General features: G+C 34.8%; 1 protein-coding gene across 2 annotated transcripts in view; it reads left to right on the top strand.

Annotated features, from left to right (window-relative positions):
* Zc3h6 (zinc finger CCCH-type containing 6) overlaps positions 1-23,090 on the top strand; it is a 60,528-nt gene extending 37,438 nt beyond the window's left edge. Inside the window, exons 4-12 of one of the 2 annotated variants that reach the window (XM_076833292.1) lie at positions 1,652-1,928; positions 5,407-5,540; positions 8,848-8,964; positions 9,711-9,824; positions 13,004-13,111; positions 13,920-14,173; positions 15,765-16,240; positions 16,562-16,795; positions 20,295-23,090. In XM_076833292.1, coding sequence (XP_076689407.1) covers positions 1,652-1,928; positions 5,407-5,540; positions 8,848-8,964; positions 9,711-9,824; positions 13,004-13,111; positions 13,920-14,173; positions 15,765-16,240; positions 16,562-16,795; positions 20,295-21,775 — 3,195 coding nt within the window. In that variant the 3' untranslated portion in view covers positions 21,776-23,090. The remainder of the gene's footprint in view (positions 1-1,651; positions 1,929-5,406; positions 5,541-8,847; positions 8,965-9,710; positions 9,825-13,003; positions 13,112-13,919; positions 14,174-15,764; positions 16,241-16,561; positions 16,796-20,294) is intronic. The other variant, XM_076833293.1, reaches the window with a different exon arrangement.
* Positions 23,091-27,169: the final 4,079 nt, after the last annotated feature.

Genomic DNA, 27,169 nt, shown 5'->3' with positions numbered 1-27,169 from the left:
AATCCTTGAAAATAAAGAATACATTGTATATTTGTTTGCTAGTGTTGCCATATATGCTGGGACTGGTCATAGTCTGAAAGCTGGAAGTCCAAGGTCAAGGTGCCAACAGGACTGGTTTCCTCTGAGGACACAGGGGAAGGGTGTGTTCTCAGCCTCTTCCCTTGGTCTGGAGATGGACACCTTCTCACTGCTTTGGCTTTGTGTGATCTTCCCTCTGTGCACAAGCATACCAAGGTCTCTGTGTCTAGATTTCCTCCTCTTATAAGGACACCAGTTAAATTGGATTCGATCCCATTCTTAAAGCCACATTGTTTTAATTACTTCTTTAAAGGCCCTGCCTCCAAAAATAGTCATATTCTTAGATAGTGGGGGTTAGGGATTCCACATGAGAATTTTGGGGAGACAGTTCAACTTATAGCATGTCACAGTACTTTATCATATGTAATTAGAAAATAGGGCAGAATTAAATTTTGAAGATAGGTGACATCAGCCTCTTTAAGTTCAAAAATTATTTGAAATGTTTTAAACAAAACAATTTGAAACAATGTGATTTTATATCTTAAATCTGTTGTGTCATACAAAGTCTTCATTATAAAAATTATTAATTTTGTGCTAGGAAAGTAATGATGCCATTACTTTTATTTATAAAAGCTCTATTCTTTCTCCTAATTTGGTGTTGCTACTAGCTTGTTAGTTTAGAAACCAAATTACTAGTTTGTTAGGGTTATTTCTGTATTTTCTCTATGCCTGCTTTATAGTTGAGGTTGCGAAGTTTTATTAAATTGTCTGCATTTAAAAATTGAAAAACATTATGTTTTTAGGTAAAGTTAGGTAAATATTAGAATATATATCACATTTAAAATTCATTAATCTAATGATGATGCACGGTCTGGTCTTTTCTAAATCTTCAAGTTGTAATGATGTGCAATTTTTCTTGCTTGATTAAAAAATGTCAGGATGTGATAGAATTAATAAAAATACTGACATGAAAGAGACAGACTTGAACATTATTATTAAATAAACTTATAGTACTAAATTGTACTTTTTATTTGTTTTCCCAAGCTTTAGTAAGGAGGCAATAAAATGAATGCTTGTTGCAATGAACAGTTTCTAATAATGAGCTTTCTCACCATTAGGAAAAGTTCTGTTTTTCTATTAGACCTTAGATAAACATTTTCCAAAATTTTCCACACATACAGTTTTCTATTAAGCATAATGTCATTTGAGAATTTTTCAGTGCCAAGAGAATATGTACATATGTTGCTATACCTCCCCAAGTGATTTTACTATCTTTTCCTAATTTTCAAAAGTCCTTTTCTTTCTTTCTTTCTTTTTTTTTTTGAGAAGGAATTTGTGTATGGTGGTGTGGATTTTAGGTATTCCTGTGCATATGGATATTGAGACATAGAACATGGAAAATAAAAGCTAAAGAAGGAAGACCATAACATTTAATATCATCAGAGTTGCATTTAGCCTTCTGAATTTCGTGTTAAATAGTGTCAGAGGGAAATACGAATCAAGAAACAGAATTAATAACTGTCTTTTCTCCTTTTTTTCTCCCAATTTGCTGGGGAGAAAAGATATCATGTGTTACTGTCAACTGCTATATATAACTGAAAAATTCATATGATGCTTGTCCATCTTCACTTAGCATGGACATGTATCAGGAAGCTACATGACCTCAAAGAAGGATCAACATAACAAGAAGTTTAAAAGTAAAGAGTATGACGAGTACAGTGCCTACAGTGATGACAACTTTGGTAGCTACAGTGATGACAACTTTGGTAGCTACAGTCAGGAAACAGAGGAAGATTTTGCCAATCAGCTGAAACAGTACAGACAAGCTAAAGAAACCTCAAGTACTTCTTTAGGGTCATCATTTTCTAAAGAATCAGGGAAAAAAACAAGACTGAAAGGAGCTCAGCAAGGTAAGTCTGAAATTAGTCTTTTAGAATATGAGAGCCTCACTGAAACAGCAAGGTGTAGATTAAAAATTGAGAAATGTGTTAGCCTTTCTCAAGGTTTGCTAATTCTTATGGTACCCAGATCCATTTTCCTTTTTATGTAAGCCTTCAGGCTACAAATCAATCTGAATGATATCTTAATATTTCAACTATAAAGATGTTCTAATAATTTAAAAGTATAAACATATAATGAAACTTTCTTATATTCTCTCCTACTATTTGATATTATCTTTGTTAACCTATGTGTTATTTATATTTTAGACCAATAAAGACAATACTGGGAACTGTAAATATGGTGATCATCTTTGCTAGGTAAATGTACATGGGGCTATGAAGCCTTTAAGGCTGAAAATATGAACATAATCTAAGAAATTTTTGCAGTGACCACCAGTTTATCGCTATATTGAAGTATCTGGTCCCTGGAGAGACCAGTACAAGTTGGTAGCTTGGTAGCTGGAGACAATAGATGAAGAAACTTTAGGTCATGGAAGGCTTAAATCAGCTTTAAAGTATTGGCTAGTTAAACTGGGCATGGTGGTGCATGCCTATAATCCTAGCAGTTCAGAACATTAAGGTAAGAGGATCACAAGTTCCTGGCCAGTCTGGGCAACTTAGTGAAACCTTGACTCAAAATAAAAAGGACCAGGAATGTAACTCAGTGGTAGAGTGACCCTTGGTTCAAGCCTTAGTACTGAAAAAAAAAAATAAACACAAAAAAAGTTTCAGCTTGTTGATCTATCTACTTCAACAAAACTAGAGCAAGACGAGGCTGAGGTGAAGTGGTGATCTGCCTTATCTTTGAATAAAGGAGTCAGTTATGAATAAATTTGATTATTTCTATGGCTTTGTTTTTTTCTTGATTTTCTAGCAAAATTCCTTTGAAAAATATGAATCATGGCTTAGTTGATCTAAAGGGAAAGGAATTTATCTACATGCAGGCTATCTTAACAGATCAATGTGTCTCTGGAGTCCATTTGTAGCAATCTCACTTGGGAAGATGAGTAACATGGAGAAAACTCTTTCATCTCTTTCATATGGGTTTTTCCTTTCAAGCTCTTCCTTCTTTGTCCTTTTAAAGAACTGAGCATTTCTTTTTTTTTTTTTTTCTTCTTCCATGTCTTCTTTAAGTTGTGAAAACAATATATGGTCAATGCAGAAAACTTTTCTTGTATAGAAAAGATAATTTAGCAGTGATTAGACAGAAATCAAAAATAATTTGAATGTCTATCACTCAAAGATAATAAGTATAATTATCTTGGGCCCACATTCTTCCAGAATTTTTCTGACCATTATTTTCAAACCCCACCCCCCCCCCAAAAAAAAAAACTGTACAGGGGATATACCTCAGTTGGTAGAGTGCTTGCCTCACATGCACAAGGCCCTGGGTTCAGTCCCCAGCACAACACACACAGACACACACACATACACACAAAAAAAAAACCCCTATACATATTGTTGTACCTTGTTTTTTTTTCCTCCCTTGACTGTGAATTATATCTCAGTTACTCTAAAGTTAATGAATAGCTTTTAACACCTGTGTTCTCGTCAATTAAATAGATGTACCATAATTGGCCTTAACAAATTGTTAGGTATGTGTGGAAGTACAGGTATGTGTGGATTACGTGGGATACAAGTTGCAACCAGTTGTATTTTTCCAGTTCTGTGATTGACCCTGTGATAAACTTAGTTGTACATATCTCAGAAAACATTGGCAAACATAAGAATAAATTAAGAATAAATTATGAAAAGTAAATTTGCAAAGTCAAAAGACACAGATACACATTTTTTTTAATTAATTTTTATTGTAGGTTGTTCAAAACATTACATAGTTCTTGATATATTATATTTCACACTTTGATTCAAGTGGGATATGAACTCCCATTTTTACCCCATATACAGATTGCAGAATCACATCAGTTGCACAACCATTGATTTACATATTGCCATTCTGGTGTCTGTTGTATTCTGCTGCCTTTCCTATCCTCTACTATCCCCCCTCCCCCATCCCCTCCTCTCTTCTCTCTCTACCCCCTCTACTGTAATTCATTTCTCCCCCCTTATATTTTTCCTCCTTTCCCCTCACTTCCTCTTGTATGTAATTTTGTATACCCCTGAGGGTCTCCTTCCATTTACATGCAATTTCCCTTCTCTCTCCCTTTCCCTCCCACCTCTCATCCCTGTTTAATGTTAATCTTCTTCTCATGCTCTTCGTCCTTACTCTGTTCTTAGTTACTCTCCTTATATCAAAGAAGACATTTGGCATTTGTTTTTGAGGGATTGGCTAGCTTCACTTAGCATAATCTGTTCTAATGCCATCCATTTCCCTCCAAATTCTATGATTTTTTCATTTCTTAATGCAGAGTAATACTCCATTGTGTATAAATGCCACATACACATTTAAAGATTTTTTGACTCATATGCCAAGTGGATAACCAAAAGGTGATGTACCTGTTTATAACTACAAGGCCCTCATCAGTGGGTAAAAATTCAGATTTCTCCTAAGTCCTACCAACAGAGATTTATTATTCGTTTGTTTTTTTTTTTTTTTAAATTTTAAGAGAGAGTGTGGGAGAGAGAGAGAATTTTTTTTAATATTTATTTTTTAGTTTTTGGCGAAAACAATCTTTGTTTGTATGTGGTGCTAAGGATGGAACCCGGGCCGCACGCATGCCAGGCGAGCGTGCTACCGCTTGAGCCACATCCCCAGCCCGAGATTTATTATTCTTTGAGGTGAAAATTGTTATGTTATTTTTCAAAGTCTTAATTTCTTTGATTTATGTCAATGAAATTGAAAGTTTTTTTGATGTTTATTGGTTGTATTATAGATTTTAAAGATATTAGATCACTTTCAGTGTGACTTTGGCAAAATGAGAAATTACTTTATATAATAATGTACCATCCTAACATAAATTTTTTTAAAATTGGAGTATCTTTTTAAGTACTTTTAAGTACCAAATTTTTCAAAAGCACAAAACCAGTATGATTTTTAGTTGGAGATATATATCTGTTCAAAATTATCAATAGAAATTTGGTTTACTCCAGATTATCCACTGATATCTATGATGTATTCCTTAAATATGAATATAATGCTTACCTCTTTTTAAAATAGAAAGGCTTAAGAAAACAAAAAATGCTGGCTAATTATCCTGTCTTAAGGAAAATTAAAAGAAAAAATACTAGTGTTGGCTTCTCTAGCTATGAATATTCTTGTTCCTTGCTTCCTGTGTTGTTAACATCTCTTTGGAAACAAAGAAACAAGAACCAGTACCCAGGAGGTAAAATGTAAAGATAAATTTTTTTCATGGAACCTGAGGAGAAATAAAAGGATGCAATGTATACTGTACATTATTAAATTATTAAATATACTGTTCCTCATAAACTAATAGATTGCTAGATAATGTTGTTTTTCTATAATATTTGAAGTACATTTTAACTTTTTTAGGTACTGAACAGAGGATTAAAAGTTTTAATATTAGTCGTGGACGTGGTTTGCCGAAGAAAATCAAACGAAAAGACCGTGGAGGAAGAGTCAATAAAGGGCCAGGTGTTTTTTCAGGAATGGATGACTTTCAAGAGGTACTGAGAATTTACATTTAAGGAAGAGTGGAGCTTTCCTATCTCTTAATATATTTGGTTGTTGGGTCTGGGACTGTAGCTTAGTGGTAGATGGTAAAGCACCTGCCTCATACATGTGAGGCACTGGGTTTGTTCCTCAGCACTACGTAAAAATAAATAAAAACAAAGGTATTGTGTCCACCTACAACTAAAAAAAAAAAATAACAAAAATATATTTGGTTGCAAAGAAAGCATTATGATTTTTAACACCTCTTTCCTAATAAATGAAAAATGTCCAGCTCAGATTAAAGGAGTAAAAATAAACTTCCCCTAAGCGAGAGTTGTTTTAAGTAGTCATGATTATGGAATAGAAGTACAAATTTAGGTGACCTAGAAATAAAATTGGTATGTGGGAAAGAACCTTAAAGTAAAATTGAGATGTTTCAAAGCAAAACTGTATCCCATTAGTCCTCCCTTGGCATTCCTTTCCTAGGAGTCCTCTTCCTCAGATAAAAAATACCAATAAACTGCTAACAGCTCAACATGGAGCAAGACCAAGAAGGGAGGCAATGGTAAATCAACTTACTTTTTACAGTGGAAGGTACTGAAAGGAAGAGAAGAGAATGTGAATGGTTCAAAGGATAAACTTACATACCTTGCATGAAGTAGCTCTTTTTTAAGTATGTGTTGAGCTGAAATCTGAATATATTTCAACCCATAGCAACTCTCTGGACTAGATCTTGCCACTGTTATTGAGATATGATTGCATTATACCGGGTCAGGAGTAGGTTATTTAAAGCTGCAACCTTAAATGAACTATATGTTGTAATTTGAAAATGTTTATATTCCTCATTTATGAGTTTAAAGGTTATAGGCAGAGATTTCTTAAGATGTTCTTTTTAGTATACTGTTTAAAGAGATGTTAGCAGCTGTTAACTGCTAATGTTAGGATTTTTCAGAGTACTTTGATTGTAGTATTATAGCCAAGATGCCTATAGTTAATGTTACTGAGATATTTTGTACCTGTTTAAACTGAACTACAGAACTAAATAAATCTACCCACATCCTTTATTAAAATAATGAAGCAGTATTGGAAAGTAATGTTGACAGAGGGAGTTATTAATGAAACATAAATTCAATTTGTTGCATTTTTCAGTGTGTGTGTGTGTGTGTGTGTGTGTGTGTGAGATTACTTACTTTTTCACTTTTCTTTTTTGGTACTGGAGATGAAACCCAAGGGCACTTTACCATTGAGCTACATCCCTAGCCCTTTTTAATTTTTTAAATTTTGAGACAGGGTCTTTCTATATTGTTTAGGCTCTCACTAAATTACTGAGGTTGACCTTGAACTTGGCAGTCTTCCTGCCTTGCCCCCAAACCCCAGTTGCTGGATTACAGGCATGTGCCACCATGACCAGCTAATTTTTCGCTTTTCAACTTCAGACTTAATTCTTTAGATTGGCTTATAGAAGTTTGCATGATGTACTCTCTGAGGCTGATTATTTTATTATAGCCACAATTCTTATTACAGAAGGCATATGTGAGCTAGTCATTTATATTCAACTGTTTTAAATGAATCCATGCCTAACTATAAAAATGTTTATGAATCAAATTTACGCAAATTTAAGATATTTTAAATGATTTTATCAGTAGAAGTAATTTCATCGTGTTTTCCTAGGGCAAGTTGAGTATACTTATATTTTTAAAACGAACCTCTAGGTTATTTGGTATTCTTGTGCCCTTTTCAGATTTCTGATAGTAAAACCCAATATCAGCAGTGAGTGCTGAGGATCAGATTTTAGTTGGCTATCTCTTGCTTCATGGGTTTGATCTGCAATTATTTTCAATAGATTGTACTGCATCTTGCAAACTAAGGGAAAGAGGGAAGGCAATCAAAGAGCAAATACCTATGATGTACAAGACACATTACACAGTAGGTGCTTGAAAAAAGTATTATTTTATAAAGTTTATGCATGTAGCTCATTATATTCAGCTTGTCTCAGCACCATATTCTGCCTTCTTACCCAGCACTTTTTGTTTATGGAATGGGGGATTGAACTCAGGGGCACTTGGCCACTGAGTCACATCCCCAGCCCTATTTTGTATTTTATTTAGAAACAGGGTCTCACTGAGTTGCATAGTGCCTCACTTCTGCTGAGGCTGGCTTTGAACTCATAATCCTCCTGGGTTAGCCTCCCAAGCTGCTGGAATGATAGGTATGAGCCACTGTGCCCGATTTACCTAGTACTTTTATGCACTGTTTTTACACAATATTTTTACACTGAATAGAGGACTGGGGAGAACTAAGGAAAAGAAAAAGTACTTGGATTCTTTTTCATAATTTTTCCTAATGTATTTTTCTTAATTTTATAAACTTAAAGGTAATAATTCTTGTTTTTTCTTTTTTTTAAAAGAAGTTTATTTGTGTTCATTTTTGCTTTTTTTTTTTTCCCCTTAAAGAAAATACAGAAAAGCCACATACTTAGAAAACCTCTAATCCCACCATCCAAATACAGACACTAAAATGTAGAGGTATTTTATTTGAGTCTTTTTTTATTTGCCTTTATTTATTATTTTTAAATTGGGATCAGTTTTTCACTTCATAAGGTATTATAAGCATTTCCTATATCACAAAGGTCTCTATCACATGATTTAATTATGACTGTACCTTAATGTATTTATAATATATTTGACTTGTCTCCTACTTTGGGATGTGTTGAGTGTTTCTGGTTTTGTTTATTGTTATTATGTAAGTAGTTCTTTAGTAATAATTGTTGTAGATAAATCTATATTTGCCTTTCTGAGAATTCCTTCAGTATAATCCTGAAAACTACAAATTATTTGTTAAACAATATGTAATTTTATTAATGTATTTGTTTTTGCAGTTCTAGGGATTAAACCTAGGGCCTTGTGCATCCTGGGCAAGTGCTTTACTACTGAACTACCCCCTGACTGGCCCCTGACTCTAATGGATATTTTAACTTTTTTATGACATAACTACTAGCAGTATATGAAAGTACATATTTTATGGGATCTTTGCCAAAACAGTATTATTGTGATATTTTGAGTTTTTTATAATTTTGTTTTAAAAATATAAGTATTACATTCTTATTAAAATAGAAGTAGCTTCTTTTCAATCAGTGGTAGCAATAAGCAGAATACTAGAAATAGCTCTCCCTCCAGTTAAATGAATAGGATCAAAATATTCAATCTTGATTAACCTTATTAGTCAGTTTATACTGCTGTCTAGACAGACCCACTTAACTATATATTTTTAATACCTGTTAATAATTCATATATTTCATTTAAATAAAACTTTTTCTTGCAGTATAGTAAACCAGGGAAAAAATGGAAGGTGATGACTCAGGAATTTATTAACCAGCACACCGTGGAACACAAAGGAAAGCAAATCTGTAAATACTTCTTGGAAGGAAGATGTATTAAGGTAAGATGTGTAAAGAGTGTCACAAGTCATTCTGACTTCCAAAATAATCTTTAACATTTAAAGTCTTTTATGGGAGAGGTTAATTTTTGTTTCATTTCTCACACAATCATAATAAAAACTAGTTCTTTTTTTTTAGTTATTAATAGACTTTTATTTATATGCAGTGCTGAGAATCAAACCCAGTGCCTCACACATGCCAGGCAAGTGGACTACCACTGTGCCATAGTCCCAGCCCCATAAAACTAGTTCTTTAAAATATATCTTGTATGAAATTACTGTACACTGGATCTCATTTAATTATATTCTGGGACAACACTATCACAATTTGTAGAAATCAGATTTTATTTAACGAATATGTTAATATTTATGGCAAGTACTGTCAGTGTGGCAAATACTACAATGAATATGAAATAATCCTTATAGTGACCTTACCAAGTAGTTATTGTTATCATCCCCACTTTATATATGACACCAAGAGGCTAAATAAGATCCCATGGAAAGTCAGCTGGAAATGGTGAATGCTGGTGGGCAGTGTCCTCTGAGGCCTTTCTGCTGCCTCACTGCACATAGCCATGTCCACTGCTTGGGCAGGGAACCTAAGAGATCGTTTGCATTATTATTAGCTCATTATTTAAAGACTGAAGAGAAGGACCATAATTCCATTATGAAACCCCATGGAGGAAATAAAGTTCAAATGTTTCTTTGTTTCTTTTTCATTTCTCACTTTTTTTTTTTTTTTTGAACAGGGAGATCAATGTAAATTTGATCATGATGCTGAGTTGGAAAAGAGAAAAGAGATCTGCAAGTTTTATTTACAAGGATACTGTACCAAAGGAGAGAACTGCATTTATATGCATAATATCCTTTATTAAAGATGTGTGTTAACAAGAATTTTGAGGTTTTAAAGTCTCGTTGTGGTTTTAAAAAATCATAAATACAGTTCAGAAATCTTAGCTTGGTTTTATGTTTAAAACAACATATTACATAAACCCAGAATAGGCAAACTGGCTTTTGTTCTTTAGGGAAATGAAATAACTTCCTTTAGGGAAAACTATTAAAAAAGAAGCTCTGTGTATAAAATAATCTGCTTAAAATATTTTAAGCGACTGTACATCCTGAAGAAATAGTTAGAAAAATATTTATCTTACAACTTTTTACTTAGGTTCATAAGTTGAAAATTAAAAATTATCATTGTTGAAAATTATAAAGTCAGTCTCATCAAATCTACCACCCAGTGATAAACACTGTATATTCTCCCTCTGTTTCCTTTTGGAAATATATACATTTAAATTGTACTCTTGCTCCTAGGCAAGTGAGAATTTCATTATATATGTAGTGTAGTGGCCCATTTAAAAAAAATATATATTATGCACCTTTCCATGCCAGTTTTCCCCAGAATACCTAAGATGTTTGCTTGCTGTGTTTACAACTAATGAAGCTTTCTCCATGAACTTGAAACTCCATCTTGACGGAGACAAGAATGTTAATACATACTTTTTTTCCCCTGGGTTTTCTGTGAATTTGTTTGCTTTCATATCTGTGTTGCTTTGCTACTTTATATGCTGTGGTATATTAGATTCTCAGATTTATTTTTCTAGGTTCTTTTTTTTTTTTTTGTACTAGAAATTGAATCCAGGGGTGCTTTACACTAAGCTACATCTCCAACCTTTCTAAAACTTTTATTTTGACACAAGGTCTCACTAAGTTGCTTAGGGCTTTGATAAGTTGCTGAGACTGGTCTCAAACTTTCAATCCCCCTGCCTCAGCCCTCCCAGTTGCTAGGATTATAGGCATGCTCCCACCACAGCTGGCATAAAAAGACATCTTCTTAGATAGTCTGGAAACTTTCTATTATTGACTGAGTACTAGTTGAAATTAATGAAGTAAGTTTGTCAGGTTGATAATGAAGTTATAATTGGTAAGAAAAAGTATCATTTATCTGTTTGAAATAGATATGGAAATATTTGCAGATGAAATATGTTTGGAATATGCTCTAAAATTCTCAAGTTTTTGGAGTGAGTTGTAAAGAGAGTGTAGAGGTGATTCAGAATCACAAAATTGCCAAATGATGAAACTGGTTGACCCTCCATGGTTAGCATGAGGAAGTTTATTTTATTATCTTTATTTTGGCATATGTTTGATAACTTTCAAACTAACTTTTTAAAACAGTCTTAAGTCATGTCATTCTTCAGGGTAACTGTACCTACAGTTCAACTTAAACCTTTTTGACATTTTTCTATGCTAAATTATAGATGTGTGAGGGAACGTATACATGAATATATACTCAAGCTTTTCCAAAAGTGAGATCTATGTTTGTAAAGATTTTATTGTTTTACTTAATATTTATGTTTTTAATTCCATTTGGGGCTGTACAAATATTAAAACTTTTTAAATATTTTTATCAGTTGACCTTGTTTTTTTCCACTGTCTTATTTTAACTTATGGCTTGGTGCTATGGCACATGCCTAGAATCCCCTGTCTTTAGGAGGTGGAGCAAGGGCTTTGTGAGTTTGGGGGCCAGCTTGGGCAACAGAGCAAGTAAAAGGCACTTTTACCAGATCCCAAGTTTGTTTTTTTCTTTAAATAAACAGTTCTGCTTCTTATCCCTTGTGCTATTTAACTATTCCCCACTAAAAAAGTATGTTTGATATTTGTTAGGGTATATAAACCTCTCTTCTTCATCAAATGTTATAGTAAATTTGTCTTACTCAAGAAAAATTATTTTTTCAGATTTGACATAGTTCTTCAGAAACTAGACACTTATTAAACTCTTGTTTCTAAAAGTTTTCAGTTGTTTCTTGGGTTTTTTCATTAACAGTATTTATACTTCAGATTTATTTTTAATTATTTTGTCTACACTTTCAGAATAAAGTTAGGTTATAGTGATTATGGAAGACATGTTTTGATGATAATGTCCTTTGATTGGCTTGTAGCTATAATTTTAAGATTGATTTTTTAAATATCAAGGAAGCAAATTATTACATTACCAAGAGTTTTTTATAAAAAAAAAAAAAGAAAAAGAAAAAGAAAAACAATAAACAAACAACAAAAAAAGAATTTTGAATTTTTTTTTTCTTCATGGTACTGGGGATTGAACCCAGAGCCTGTGCACGTTAAGAAAGTACTCTACTTCGAAGCTACATCCCAAGCTAGGAGTTTGAGTTTTATCAGTTGTCTTTTGCATGCTCCAAGATGATCATATGATTTTTTTTCTCCCTTGACCATGTCAATATGATTGCAGTAATGGGTATTCTATGGGCCTACGCCACCCCCAAATGGTATACTTTCAGTTTTCTTCCAAATTTAATAGTTTCTTAGAAGTTTGTCTCCAGAAACTTAAGTATGATAAGTATTGGATATATTTGCTTTTAAATGACATATAAACCCTCATTATTTTCATCATAGATATAAATTCTTGATATAAAATTTATATATGCTGTAAATTTTATTGTAGAAAGTAGCAGGACCTACACAATTATAATACTGTCATATTTGATACAACCATTATAATTTTTTTCCTTTCAAAAAGTGATTTCTATTTTTAATAGAATAATAGACTTAAAGCTTTTTAAATATTTTTACATAATGAAAATATTAATATTAAAATAAGCAATAAATTATCTATGTAGTTATAGAAGCTTCAGCATCATATACCATACAGTCCTATTGATTTGGCACAGTTTTTTTTTTATTGTAGTAAGAATACTAACTCTGGGCTGGGGTTGTGGCTCAGCGGTAGAACACTTGCCTAGCACAAGCAAGGCCCTGAATTCAATCCTCAGCGCCACATAAAAAGAAATAAAATAAAGGTATTGTGTCCAACTACAACTAAAAATAAATATTTTTAAAAAATATTAAATATGAAATCTATTCTCTAAGCAAATTTTTAAAAAGATAAAATAGAGTATTGTTGGCTATTAGCACATTGTTTTATAGCAAATCTTTAGATAATCATCTTATATATAACAGTTACATTTTTGGTTTAAAAAAATTAGACCTTGATTTACTTCTGTCTGTTCCTTAATTTTTTTGTTTACATGAATTCCCATGCAAGTTTTATCACAGTGGAGCAAAATGTTATCAAGGAGACAACTGTAAATTTTCCCATGATGATTTGACAAAAGAAACAAAGAAACTTTTGGATAAAGTGAGTAGCATTTTTTTTACCTTGAGTATTTGTTACATTTCTCTACAGATTAATTTTACTGAGATCACATTTTATAAAGTATATTTTGTGGAATTCTGATAAGATATAGAGGATTTGCTATTTGATGTTTTATTCTATTAATATTGTATGTTAGAAAAGCTGAATTATTGTATTAGGAATTAGGAAATTTTGCTGTTTGTTCTGCATTAAAAATCTTGTTTACAGGCTAGGGATATAGCTCAGTACATAGAGTGCTTGCTTCTCATGCACAAGGCCCTGGATTCAATCCCTAGTACCACAAATGAAACAAACAAACAAAAAAACAAACTCATTTACTTTGAGCAGCATCGCTTACCTCTTTGAACCTCATTCTGTTTTTCTGTTTTGTTTTCAGTGGGGGAAAGAGTGGTGCTAGGGATTAAACCCAGGGGCACTTTACTGAAGAGCTACATCCCTCGTCCTCTTAGTTTTTTCATTTTGAGGCAGTTCTTGCTAAATTGCTCAGAGCCTCGCTAAATTTGGAGACTGGCCTCAAACTTGGAATTCTCTGACCTTAGCTTCCTTGAGTCAGTGAGATTTCAGGCATGCACTACTGCACGTGGTTACCTCATTCCATTTATTGAAAATAATATTGTCTTCTTAACTTGAATAGAAATAGCTTTAATGGGTTACATTAGTTAAAACTGACCCATTTCAGCTTTAATATTGTATTATTCTATTTCTAAACTAGTTAACTAAAGTCTTCACAATTTTTAATGTGAGAAAGAAACCTTATTTTGAGATAGTAATCTTTACCAATTACTTTTAGGTGTTGAATATGGATGAAGAACTTATAAATGAAGATGAACGAGAATTAGAAGAACTTAGAAAGCGTGGCATAACTCCTCTTCCCAAACCACCTCCTGGAGTTGGGCTTTTGCCAACTCCACCAGAGCATTTTCCTTTTTCTGATCCTGAAGACGATTTTCAGACAGATCTCTCTGATGATTTCAAAAAAATTCCATCTCTTTTTGAAATAGTTGTAAAACCAACTGTGGATTTAGCACATAAAATTGGGAAGAAGTAAGTTAAAACTTTGCAAATGGCAGAAATATTCCCCCTAAATATTTAGTTTAAGATACTAAGTTGCATTTCAAATTAATTTTCTAGTTAACATTAGGTAGAGATAACAGATATCTGGCATGCACTCAGATTGCTGCTTCCCCTTGCTCTTTGTCTCCCCCACCTTTAAGAATGTGTGTGTGTGTGCATGAGAGTGTGTGTGCTCCCTGGGGATGCAACCCAGGGCCTCACAAATACTAGGTAGCACTCTATCACTGTGCAAATAGTTTGAGCACAAATTGTTTCTCAAACACCAGACACTCAAAACAGAATCTTTGCAGAACTTCAGAAACCTGTCAACATAGTAATCTTGAAGGACACTGCCAGGTGGATGGTTTGGCATTCCTCCTGCCAGATTATGAGCCTACATTTTTATTGAGAATATCTTCAAATAGTGGATAATATGTCTCCACTATGTTTGGTTCTCTATTAAAGGAAAACCTCTGAGTAAGCTGGATCTAGAATTCCATTTTTTAACAATACTATTCCAACTCTGCTGCCCATCCTTTAGTGTCTGTGCACTGTAAGGGCTATAAGTCCCGTTATTGGTTAGTTTTTTAACCCTGAATACACAGGAAAGCAATGAGGTTTTAGTGGATGAGTAAACATCACAACTAATGTAACCCATTAAAGCTATTTCTATTAAAGTTAAGAAGACAAGCAGGTCTACTGTTTTGCTAATATTATGTAACAAATCCAGGCAATAATAGAAAGATTTTATAAGTATAATGATTAGAAGTGGAGAGGCAGATTCATTAAAGGCAGTTTCCTTCAATAAGCCCAAAGGATTTCACTGACAAAACTATTAGAAATAGTATATTAGAAACTGAGCACGGTGGCACACACCTGTAATACTAGTGGCTTGGGAGGCTGAAGCAGGAGGATTATGAATTCATTCAGCCTCAGCAACTTAGTGAGGACCTAAGCAAGTCAGTGAGACCCTGTCTCTAAATAAAATATTAAAAAGTGTTGGGGATATGGCTCAGCAGTTAAGCACCTCTGGATCCAATCTCTGATGCAAAAAAAAAAAAAAAAGGAAAAGAAATAATAAATTAGCAAAATGTCCAGAAAGAAACGCAACATTCAGAGACTTCTAGAAGTCTTTGTATATGCCAACAATAACTCATTGGAAATTATAATAAAAAGTTGTACATATTAGTACAATTCTAATTTTTTTATAAGAAAAGTATACATATACTTAGAAAAAGGAGTAGGACAGAATTGATCAAAAATTTTAATCTCTGGATGATGGGATTTTAGAAGTGATTCTTATTTATCTTTGTACTTTCTGTGTTTTCCAAAATATCTGTAATAATGAGTAGGCTTTAGAACAGCCAGTTGTAAGCAACAATTTAAAAAACTGAGCTAAAAGGAAAACAAGAGACAGAAGTAGAGTTTCCATTTAACAGATGATATAGAACAAGTTGTTTTTTAAACACATGTTATTCTATTTGGATATAGGAAATTATACCTGGTATCTATTTAGGAGTGGGTTATTCTTATTTGTCTCTTTTGTTTAAACTAAGAAACATATTTTTTTTTCTCTCTACAGACCACCAGCATATTATAATAGTGCCTCACCACCAGGACCACAATTTCAGGGAAGCAGCCCATGTTCTCAGCATATCTATAGTTCTGGGTCAAGTCCAGGTCCTGGACCTAACATGTCTCAGGGACGCAGTAGTCCTGTGATGCTCCCAGGCTCACCTGGACATCACCCATGTGTCGGACCTTCAGGTCTACCAGTGCCACAGAGCCCACCTGAAATCGTAGGTCCTCATAGTCAACCAGATACACCCTTGACACCATCGAGTGTGAGTGGTACTTACCACTCGCCAGGCTTCCCGGGACATGCTGTGAAAGTGCCCAGAGAGAACCACTGCTCTCCAAGCTCATCATACCAGCAAATTCCTGGGGAAATGCAGCTCAACACCGATTATGAGTCCCTGCAGAACCCAGCTGAGTTTTATGACAATTATTATTCACAGCATGCTGCCCATAATTTTCAGCCTCCTGATAACTCTGGTGGTAAGTTTACCTTTTGAAATAATTCATTTCTAATTTAAAATATTCAAAGTTCTATTTTTTGTTAAAAACATTGATAGGAATGTATGTTTTAAATAAAGCAAAGTGAAACTGTTGAAATTAAAACCTTAAAATATGTTCTCATTGCACCAAAACAATACAAAGAGTAGAACTTTGGAGAAATAATAGAACTTTAGATAACTTTTAATAATACTTAAAAGTTACATAATACCTGGCGAATCCAGTGTGATGATTATTAGAATTTCAGTGTCTTAGTTGGAGTCTGTTCATGCAGTGTCTGTCCCTTCCCTGTTATGACTACAGATGGGATGTGGCATGGAGAATTTGCCCAGCAGCAACCCTCCATTGCTGAGGATTCACCTAACCTGGGAAGTGGGCATGACACCAGCAGCAGCCTGACAGGCCATGGCCAGCTGTCTACTCCAGGGCTCCTCCCTGCTGTGCAGAGAGCTCTTTTCCTCCGACTTACTCAGAGATACCAAGAAGATGAAGAGTTAGCCGGCAACCACCCTCACAGGACACCAAGCAAGGAAGAAGGTGTGTTAGGAGCTTAATAGTATTTTACCTATTTGAGTACATTAGAATGTGAAAATTAGTACCTCTGAACTATCATATTTCCAGTTTGTCTTGTAGCCTCCATCTTCTTAGAACTGCTTGCAGTTTCAATGACGTTAATGCTTCAATGCTTTAATTAATTGCAGCCATGCACACCTATAATCCCAGCGACTTTGGAGGCTGAGGCAAGGGCATCACAGGTTCAAGGCCACTTTCAGCAACTTGGCAAGGCCCTAAGCAACTTAGCAAGATTGTGTCTCAAAAAGTTAAAAGGGCTGAGGATGTAATTTAATGGCAAAGTGCCCTGGGTTCAGTTCCCAGTGCCCCTTCCCTTAAAATAATAATTAATTTCAAAGGTTTGACTTGAAATCACGAATACATTTAAAACTGGATTCAAGGCCTAGGTGATCATATTTACAAACAATTAAGCTTTTTCTTTTTTCAGGAAGAAAAGAAATAGAACAAAAAAAGGGTGCCCTCCAGTTTGGGGATTTTGAGTTCTAGCTCTACTTCAAAATAATGCAATTATCAGAGAAATTTTTATGGGCATAGAGTGTATACTTCTATATTATTAAGAAATACTAGGTAAGCACTTCACCACTGAGCTGGGGATGTGGCTCAGTGGTGGAGTGCTCACCTAGCATTCATAAGGCCTGGGTTCAATCCTCAGCATCACCAACCAAACTGAAAAAAAAAAAAAAAAAAAAAAGAAAGAAAGAATGTTTTAATATAAAAAGATTATATGGAAACAGTAAGTTTATCTTAGTATTTTTTACATTGTTAAGTGTACAGCAATTAGTTTATTTAGTAAGAATGAGGAAAATTTAAAATATCCAGTTCTTTTTATGAATTATAAAATTTATGTTTGGCCATTCTTAAACATTAAATTTATGAATAACCATGTAAATTAGGCAACACTAGCTAGTGTTAGATAACTCCAAGCTATTATATGAACATTATTTGTGAAATTTTTAAAGAAAGTAACATTAGCTCTCCTAGTATCTGATATCACAAGAAATGAGGGATTCCTAATACATGAATTTCCTATACAGTTTAAACTTACTTCTTTAAGTGATAAAACTTAAATTTAAAATAATAGCAATTTTTTAAAAATGTGTATAGCCTCCTCCTACAAACACAAATTAATTTTTTTTTTTTTTTAGTTCTGGGGTTTGAGCCTCACACATGCCAGGCAACAAGCAAGTGCTCTACCACTGAGCCACATCTGTAGCCCTAAAAATAACCATTTTAATGGTAATCTTTCTATTAAGTCTTAAAGACTTAAGTTTTAATAAGCAAGAAAATTAAAACTTATAGATGATAAAATTATATATTATAACATTATATAATTGGTGATGTTCTGTGAGGATCGTTTGCTCTACATATAGAAATAATCTTAAACTGAGCATGGTGGTGCTGGCCTGTAATCCTAGTTACTCAGGAGGCTGAGGCAGGAGGATCACAAATTCAGGGCCAGCCTCAGCAACTTAGTGAGGCCCTGTCTCAAAATTTAAAAAATAAATAAAAAGGGTTGGGGATGTGGCTCAGTGCTTAAGCACCTATGGGTTCAAGCCACTATACCCATTGCCCCACCCCTCCAAAAAAAAAAAAAAAAAAGAAACAGAAGAAGAAAGAAAGAATCTTGAATAGCTAGATTTGTTTGTGTTTGTATTCGTTTTTATAAATCTTAATGCTTTATGAATTTTCTCTTTTGATAAAAAGCTGTTAATTCTATTCCTATTTAATATCTGTTTTCTGTTGGGCAATCTCTACTCTTCTGTCTTTTTCTGTCAAAAAGACCATCAGAATGCTTATGAAATACATTGATATGAAAAATAAGGATAAAAGTAAGAACTATTGTGAGGAGTGAAGTTACTATATAGAAATATTCAAAATAACCACAACTAGTAAAAGTGAATCAGTAGCCCAACTCTAGGATTCCTGGAGGTTAGAGAGAAGAGAAGAGAAATCTATTGTCTAGAAGTGGATTTTACAGACATTGAGATCTGAGGAAAACTTTTTGGCATTATGGTGGTGGTGTGTGTGTGTGTGTGTGTACACACACATACATATATACCTATATACATATATATATGTATATAGGTATATATGTATATATGTGTATTTTTCTAAACCACATCCTATCCTAAATACCAATGCTTTTTTTTTTTTTTTGTAAATACTTCTCTGTTCGGGGCTGGGGATGTGGCTCAAGCGGTAGCGCACTCACCTGGCATGCGTGCGGCCCGGGTTCAATTCTCAGCACCACGTACAAAGATGTTGTGTCCGCCAAAAACTAAAAAATAAATATTAAAAATTAAAAAAAAAAATACTTCTCTGTTCAACTAATCCCATAACACTATAAAGTTGTATATAGTAGGTAAAGGTGAAAATATCTATGATAGTCTACTGACCCAAGATGTTCTAAGATTGATTTATCTAATCCCCATATAGATATATATATGTATTAACTATAGATAATGTGTGCATATATGCTATGTTTTGACTGGGGTTGTGAAGAGTAGATCTCTGTGGCCAGTTCAAAACCATCCTGTGTAAGCCTTCATTCCAGAGGAAAGAAGACCACTCTCCTGAAGCATCAGCTTACAACCCCTTACTACTCTGCTAGCGAGCATACCTCCAACAGCCAGGCTTCTAAAAACTGCGTCTTCCACACCCTGTTTCCATTGGCTTGAAGAATAGTACCAAAGTGTTTTCATAAAGTTAAAGTGTACAGTTTTTTAGGAAGTAAGTTTTATTGTTTTTAATTTAATGTTTAAAAAGCTAATATATTGCTTTGATCAAATCTGAAAGTATAATAAAGTATGAATGGAATCTCCACCCTGTCCCTCATTTGCTCAGTTTTCATTGCTCCCTTAACCATCATTATCAGTGATTTGTTTTATTTCCAGTCCCTTGTTATCTTGTTAAATTCAGAGATATGAAGCTCAGGGATTGCTTGAAGAAACCCAAGACATTTTAGAAAGTCTTTCCCAGAGTATTTTCCTCCCTCTCCCAATCCTGCCAAACACTTGTGAGTTTCCTTTGGCCAGTTAGAATGAAAGGTCCTGACTTTTCTCTGAGTGGGAGGATGGTATACTTTTTTTCAATGTCTCAGCTCCTTCTGTATAGAGTGTGACACCTGATTGCTTATTTCCTTACCACATTATCTTGTTCAGTATGGAAACCTGGCATTTCTATCATGGATTTTCTTTTTCTTTTTTTTTAATATTTATTTTTTTGTAGCTGTAGTTGGACACAATACCTTTTATTTATTTATTTATTTTTATGTGGTGCTGAGGATCAAAACTAGGGCCTTGCACATGCGAGGTGAGCACTCTACCACTGAGCCATAACCCCAGCCCCTATCATGGATTTTCTTGAAGTTAGACTACACTTATTTCAGAATCAGTATGTATTTATTTATTCTAGACCAAATTGAATGCTTCATTCTTTACAATAAGTTTTTGTCTACATTTAGATGATACAGGTAACTGGTATTCCAGCAGTGAAGAGGAAGAAGGAAGCAGTGTCAAGTCAATACTGAGAACGTTACAGAAACAAACAGAAACATTAAGGAGCCAGCAACAACCTTCCTCAGAACTCAGCCCTCCTACTGACCCAAGACTTGCTAAAGAGAAAAGTAAAGGAAATCAAGTGGTTGATCCTAGACTCAGGAACATCCCAAGACAAGATGCTAGAAAGTCTTCTGAGTCTGCCCCAGTGGATCTTAGACTTGCATGGGATCCCAGGAAACTAAGAGGGAATGGAAGTGGTCACACAGGCTCTTCTGTTGGTGGAGCCAAGTTTGATTTACATCATGCAAATGCTGGTGCTAATATCAAACAAAAACGAGGAGATGACGATGAAGAAGATACAGAAAGAGAATTGAGAGAAAAAGCTTTCTTAATACCTTTGGATTCTTCACCTGGTGTAATATTGCAGGATCCAAGGTCACAATTGAGACAGTTCAGTCACATCAAAATGGACATTATCCTAACCAAACCCAACTTCGCAAAGCACATCGTGTGGGCTCCAGAAGACTTGCTTCCAGTACCTTTACCTAAGCCTGATCCAGTGTCTTCAATCAACTTACCTCTTCCCCCTCTTATAGCTGACCAGAGGCTCCATAGGCTATGGAACACAAAAGGTGATCTTCAGCAAAACCCACTGTCCATGGATCCAAAATTAGCAACCAAAGCCAAAAGTAATCCAACAAATAGAGAAGGCTACTTAGAACAATTTGGAGACTTGCACAGTTCAGGAAGTAAATTAGGAGATCCTAGGCTGCAAAAAAATTTTGATCCCAGACTTCACAGACTGCCCAGTACCGAGTCTCATCAAGTAGGTATGAAGGAATCACATACATCAAAGAATGCCCCTCAGTTAGCTAGATCGAGCCCTGGTTCATCACAGCCCTCAGGGGCAGTCACTAGCAGCCCTAGTCCTGGGGCTCTGCATCCATATGCCCCTAAGCTCTCCTCTTCAACAGGCCTTCCACTGGGAACTCCAAGTTCTGTCCTCAGTGGTATTAGTTTGTACGACCCCAGGGAGCAGGGTTCATCACCTACATCAGAGCTAGCCACAGCTTCTTTAGGAGAAAATGCAGAGAACCAAAAAAAAAGTGGTGGTTTAAAAAATAATGACAAAATAGAGCCTCCTGGAGAAGCAGTCCTGGCACCGAAAACCACTCCAAACGTGGAAGTCACTGTCGCTGGGCCGGCTGACACACAAGCAGATGTTCTCAGGAGCTCTGGGAAGGTTCAGGTCCCAGCAGTGCATAGTCTTCCTATTCAGGCCTTGGCGGGCTTGATTAGACCCCCGTACAGCGATCCAAGGCAGGTGAGGCAACCAGGCCAGGGCAGCCCGGCTCCAGACAGTGAGCCCAGTAGGGAAACAGATGACAGATCTCTAAAGGAGGTTTTTAAAACTTTTGATCCAACGGCCTCACCATTTTGTTAGCTATTGTGTAATTCAGCAGCTCTTTCACTCTGTGACTGTCGCAATCCTCTGCTGTTTTGTAACTGGTTTACCTCTATAGTTTATTTATTTTTAAATTATAAACACTTTTCAGCTGCTAGTATCAGAACCACATGAAGTTATATCCTCTAAAGCCTGTGGTATTTTATATGATATTTTTATAACTTTAAGAGACCGTAGTAATTGACATAGAAACTTATATATCATGTTAGCGTCAATAAAAGTACTTTTATTGTAAATAAACCATCATGAACTCAACACTCTGCCTGAATATATGCCAGTTGTCTTTCGTAATCAATGTTTAGATCGACAATTACCACTTTTATATGGTTGTTTAGTTTTAAGCAATATGATATACGTTACTTTTGAGAAACAGTATTTTGACTAGGACCTTCTCTATTTGTCCAGCACAGAATTTATTAGTATGCTAATTAAAATGTAAAATGAAGTAAAGAAAACGTAAAAATCATAATTAGCAGAGCAGTTCATGTTCAAGGGCATCACTTTTGTTAGTATTGGCAATATTATTTGTGTAAATGAAACATTTAAATGTCATATTTTAAAAGTATTTTATTGTATACTGTATAATAGAAGTTGGAGGTACATAAATAGAATGTTTTGGTAAAGTGGAAAATTTCTAATTCTCCTACATAACTTTTTAAATTTAATTTTTCATATTCAATGATCATGAGTTACTTCTGTGTTACATTGTGATGATGTATTTCAATGTTTTTGTCTTTAGTGGCATAATTTATATTACTTTTTCAAATGAAGTTGCTGCAATAACTGGGTTCATCATGAATTTGAAGATTTTTAACAAAATTTTAACAGATTCAGTAGTCTATGGTGATTATTACATTGGCAATGTTTTAAATGTCTAGGTTCTATATTTTTTCCTGAGCATGAGAACACAGAGATTGCAGGTATCGTCAACTGTGTATGGCCACCAATAAAGAATCTCTTTCAGATCTCACCTGACTGGTGTTATGTAACAGACGGAATTACCTAGTGTTTTAGAAACCTCATGGTTTCGAAGTCTAAATTGATCAGCAATTGTATTTTGTGAAAAATAACTTGTATTCATTCCCATGTATTTATTGCAGTATGTAAAATAATGCAACTCTATTTGTTTCATTCATTTATAATTTATAACAAAGTATCATGCTGATGTTCATATCTTGAACTGCAGGCATATGGCAATGTTTGCTGGTAACATCTCCAATAAGCAACTTGAAAATGAGTATTTCATTATAAAGGATAATGGAAGTAGATAATAAAATTGGTCCTTGGATGAAAACATCTACCCTTGAGAAGTGATTTTGAAAACACACAGCAGAATATCTCTGTGAAACCTGACACCCAGATAGCATATGGTTGGATTATAATGCATAGCCTTTCTGATCATGTCTTTCTTTTTTGTACTTTGAGTTCTGGTACAATGGTGTTGCAGTTACATGGACAAGAACTCTGTCACCTGAGGGGGTCACTGTGTTCTCAGTGGAAGGACAGTTACTTGTGAAAATGGGAATTCTTGCTGTTCATACTTTGGTGGCATTTGTTGCTTAAAATGGCCCTGGATAACATTTTAGGTCTAAAAAATGTGGTTGAAAGCCACCATAGAAAGTATTTTCTGATTTATTGTCCAAACAAATATCATTGTTAATTGAAAAAAGTAGATAAAACTGATTAAAAATACTCCAGAGTAGTATAATTTACTCTCTTATCAGGGCAAATGTTTAGTTCATGTATTTTATCATTGTGTTAAGTAATGATGTTTACATTTTAAATTCTATACAAAAAAAGATAATCCAACTGTAAAAGATCAAAATAGGATCTAAAGTTTTAACAGTTTCCATTTACTTTTTTAGTTATGTATTTATTTATTTATCTGTTCTAAGGATTGAAAATCCCAGGACCTTGCACACCCTAAGCAAGTGCTGTACCACTGAGCTATAGCCCTAGATCTGAATTTTATTTTGAGACAGGGTTTCACAGAATGGCTGATATTGTCCTCAAACTTGTGATCCTCTTGCCTCAGTCTCCCAAGCAGCTGGGATTACAGGTATGTGTTACTATGCCCTGCTCAGAAAATCTTTTACTACTAAAAGAGATATTTGAAAATAAATTAAAAGTAAGGTTTAAAAGTCATTAGTGCAAATTTATTCAGTATTCTTGAATCTTCACTATGCCAATGAATGTCTTGGAGGTAATTTTGCAGGGAGAGTGGGACTTAGTTTCAAATCTAGCAGTGCATTCATGTGAAAGTGTTTTATTTGCATTTAAAATAATGATTATTCTTATCATACAGTTTTTAGTGAGATAGCATTAGCTTAGGGGTATCTGTCAGATCCTGTCAACAGATTCTTTTAAGTTCTTTCTTTTCCTATTGTCTCACAAAAAATTTAAGAAGTAGCAGTTTCCCAGTGAACAAGCTCTTCTTTAAGGTGGACTGGTGTCTTAGAACCCACGGAATTTGATTTACACAGACACACTAAAAGTAAACTGTGTTGTTAGAAGCCACACATTTAGAGATCACAAGCGTCCCTGTGTCTGAAGTTTCTGGAGAGGTGGCTCAATTGGGGTGCCACTTGACTGTTGGTACTGGTTTTCACAGAAATTTTGAACCTGTTAATTTAATATTAAATCAAGTGGGATATGCCAAGGTGTGGGACTGGGACACCAAAAGATTATTATAACTTAGATTTAGCAACTACTTTCTCATATCTCAGTTCTGAACTTAGGAAACGAGAGGTTCCACATGCCTCTGCCGCCAGTCTGTTTCTGAGTAGATGTGCTATGCCTCTGCTGAGTGCAAAGCCCTAGTGTTAGTGACAGTGTAACGAGATGTGCGGAGGTTCCATTTGTCTCTTCACTTGTCAGACTCTCAATTGTAGTTTTGTTTGCTAGTCATACTTATTTCAAGGGCAAAAGAATAATTGATTAGTAATGAAATCTTGTGTGGGCTGAATTACGTAGAGAGAAGGAGAGGGAGCAGGGAGTGGACTCTCAAGGACTAGGAGTTAAGGACAATGAATTCATATTCTTGTTCTGAATTTATTTCTATGCAGTTTATCTCAAGGTTTCCTTTCTTATCTGTGAAATTAGGATAATTTTGACTTATCACAGGTCTGATGAAGGGAGGGAGTTAATTATTTTTGTAAAGTATTTGTAAATATAAAATTGCTTTGTGACTGTCACCAAATATAATTGTTTTGCTCCCAATTCAGGTAGTATTAAGTTGTACAGATTCCAAAATAGCATGATGGGATTTGTGTGGCTTACCAATTTTATGAAGTTTGAGGTGATGTACACTGCAGCTTCTACAACAGAGTTGCCTGAGAAGCTCTTTTGGAGTATTAACCCAGACAGTGAGCTGTTTCCTTAAATACTGGTGTATCAGACAGACACGGGACTTCCCACTGTGGAGCTGTGTAGACTTGCAGTCTGTTCAAGATCTGACATTCCTTTCCATTTTATTTAGGCTGGATGTTGATGGAGGGTTAAAATGCTGTGACAGTCCATATTGTATAGCTGTTTGCTTAAGTCATAATGAATGTGGACAAAGTGGCCAGCTCATTTGGTGTGAAAGCCATTGTTCTTAGAAACAAGGTACATTATCTTTGACCCTTTAGTATGTATTTCTGCAGGCATGTGGTACCACATGCCTGAGTTACCACTTGCTTGATAATGGTAACTCTCTTTTCTTCTGCTTAATGGCGACTAGAAGTCAGGAAGCTCCTAGACATGTGGTTGAGAGTTCTTGGAGAAGCTGTCAGAACCTTCCCAAGTGTGTAACACAGAATGTCACCGTGGAGTGGAGAGGTTTTCCCTGCGTCAGGCTTGCCTCAGAGGGCAGGTCTGCAATCAAGCAGTCCACTGTTGGGCTCTGCAGCCTGCAGTATTCAGGCTTTCTGTGAATCTCATATTACATGAAGAGTAATCGTGTTACTAACAATGATGTGGCAGTACTTTATATGTTAAAAATTAAGTCAAATAGAATATTTAAGCATTACAGAACTATAATCTTTTAAAATAAGACTTAGTGTAAGAAATCTAAACTTTAACAAAATGTAATGAAACAGGGTCTAGGTGTTCTAAGCTGATTTCTTCTCTTACGTGTTAGAATATAGTATTTATTTAGTGCCTCACCCCAAGCAGTTTAATGTGATTGGCTGAACCAACTTTAGTAGCTGCCAGTTACTCTATTGCTGGGGTTTTGTGTTTGAGTATGTTATTTATCTGTAACTGTAACAAGCCCAAATTAACCTGCTTTTCTTGGAAAGGATACAGACCTAAGAAAAGACTAGGTTAATATCAACATAGTACTTAGAATTTTTAATGTTTAAGAAACAATATGTGTATTTTCAACCCTATTCTAAGCTTTTAGAAGAAAAACCCATCTGTGTCTTCATAGCAACAAATTAGTTCTGGGCACACACTGGATGCTTTGCTAACTGCTAGTTGAAGGCTTTATGGCAGGACAGTCCATGATTGTATTAAAAGGGCACAACTCAGTCAACTAGACCTCTTAGTAGACCCAGAATGCACTGCCTCCTTGGTTCATCCCTGTTCCCACCCTAAGCAATGCCAAGGCAGGTTTATGACAATTTTATTGGGAGTTAAGTATTTCTATGATCATAGTGCTAAGATTCCTCCTGACTTACAAGGTAGTTTCTTTTACTCCACAGAGGTTTGGATAGATGAATAATTTATACATATACATCTATGAAAAACTCTTTCTATAACCAGACAAGGAACTGCATAACTGTAGTCTCTTCACCTCTCTCTTTTTTGAGGGGAGTGGGATACTGGGGATTGAACCCAGGGGTACTCTATCACTAAGATATGTCCCCAGCCCTTTTTATTTTTTATTTTGAGCCACAGTCTCACTCAATTGCAGAGTCTCAAGCTTGCCATCCTCCTGCTTCAGCTTTCCAACTCATTGGGATTACAAGTGTGTACCATGGCACCCAGCATATTTTTATTTTAAAATTCTTCTCTAATTTCCTCCTTTCTACTCCCCTTAAAATGTCAACTAAAATTATGAAGATAAGCCTAAACTAGTGAATTATCAAAAGCCATTAAAATTCCTTTTATACCAACATCATGAACTCTTTCAGTTATGCATTAACTCTTAATTTCTAAGCCTTATATCTGTTTTTAAAACATCTTTGAAATAGAACAATAATGTGCTACAGTTAGCAACATCATTGTAGGCATAAAGAAAATCTGTTTCTTTAAAAGAGGATTGTGAGTTCTTGAGTTTTTAGGATAGTATTTTATGGCATTATTTACCCTTGAATTGTTCATTTTTTAAGAATTGTTTATTTTTTAAACTTAAAGTTTGTAATAAAAAAGTGAATATATAGCTACTTA

Source organism: Callospermophilus lateralis, chromosome 14, assembly GCF_048772815.1.
Source record: "Callospermophilus lateralis isolate mCalLat2 chromosome 14, mCalLat2.hap1, whole genome shotgun sequence".
NCBI lineage: Eukaryota > Metazoa > Chordata > Mammalia > Rodentia > Sciuridae > Callospermophilus > Callospermophilus lateralis.
This window is presented reverse-complemented; position numbering and strand designations above follow the sequence as displayed.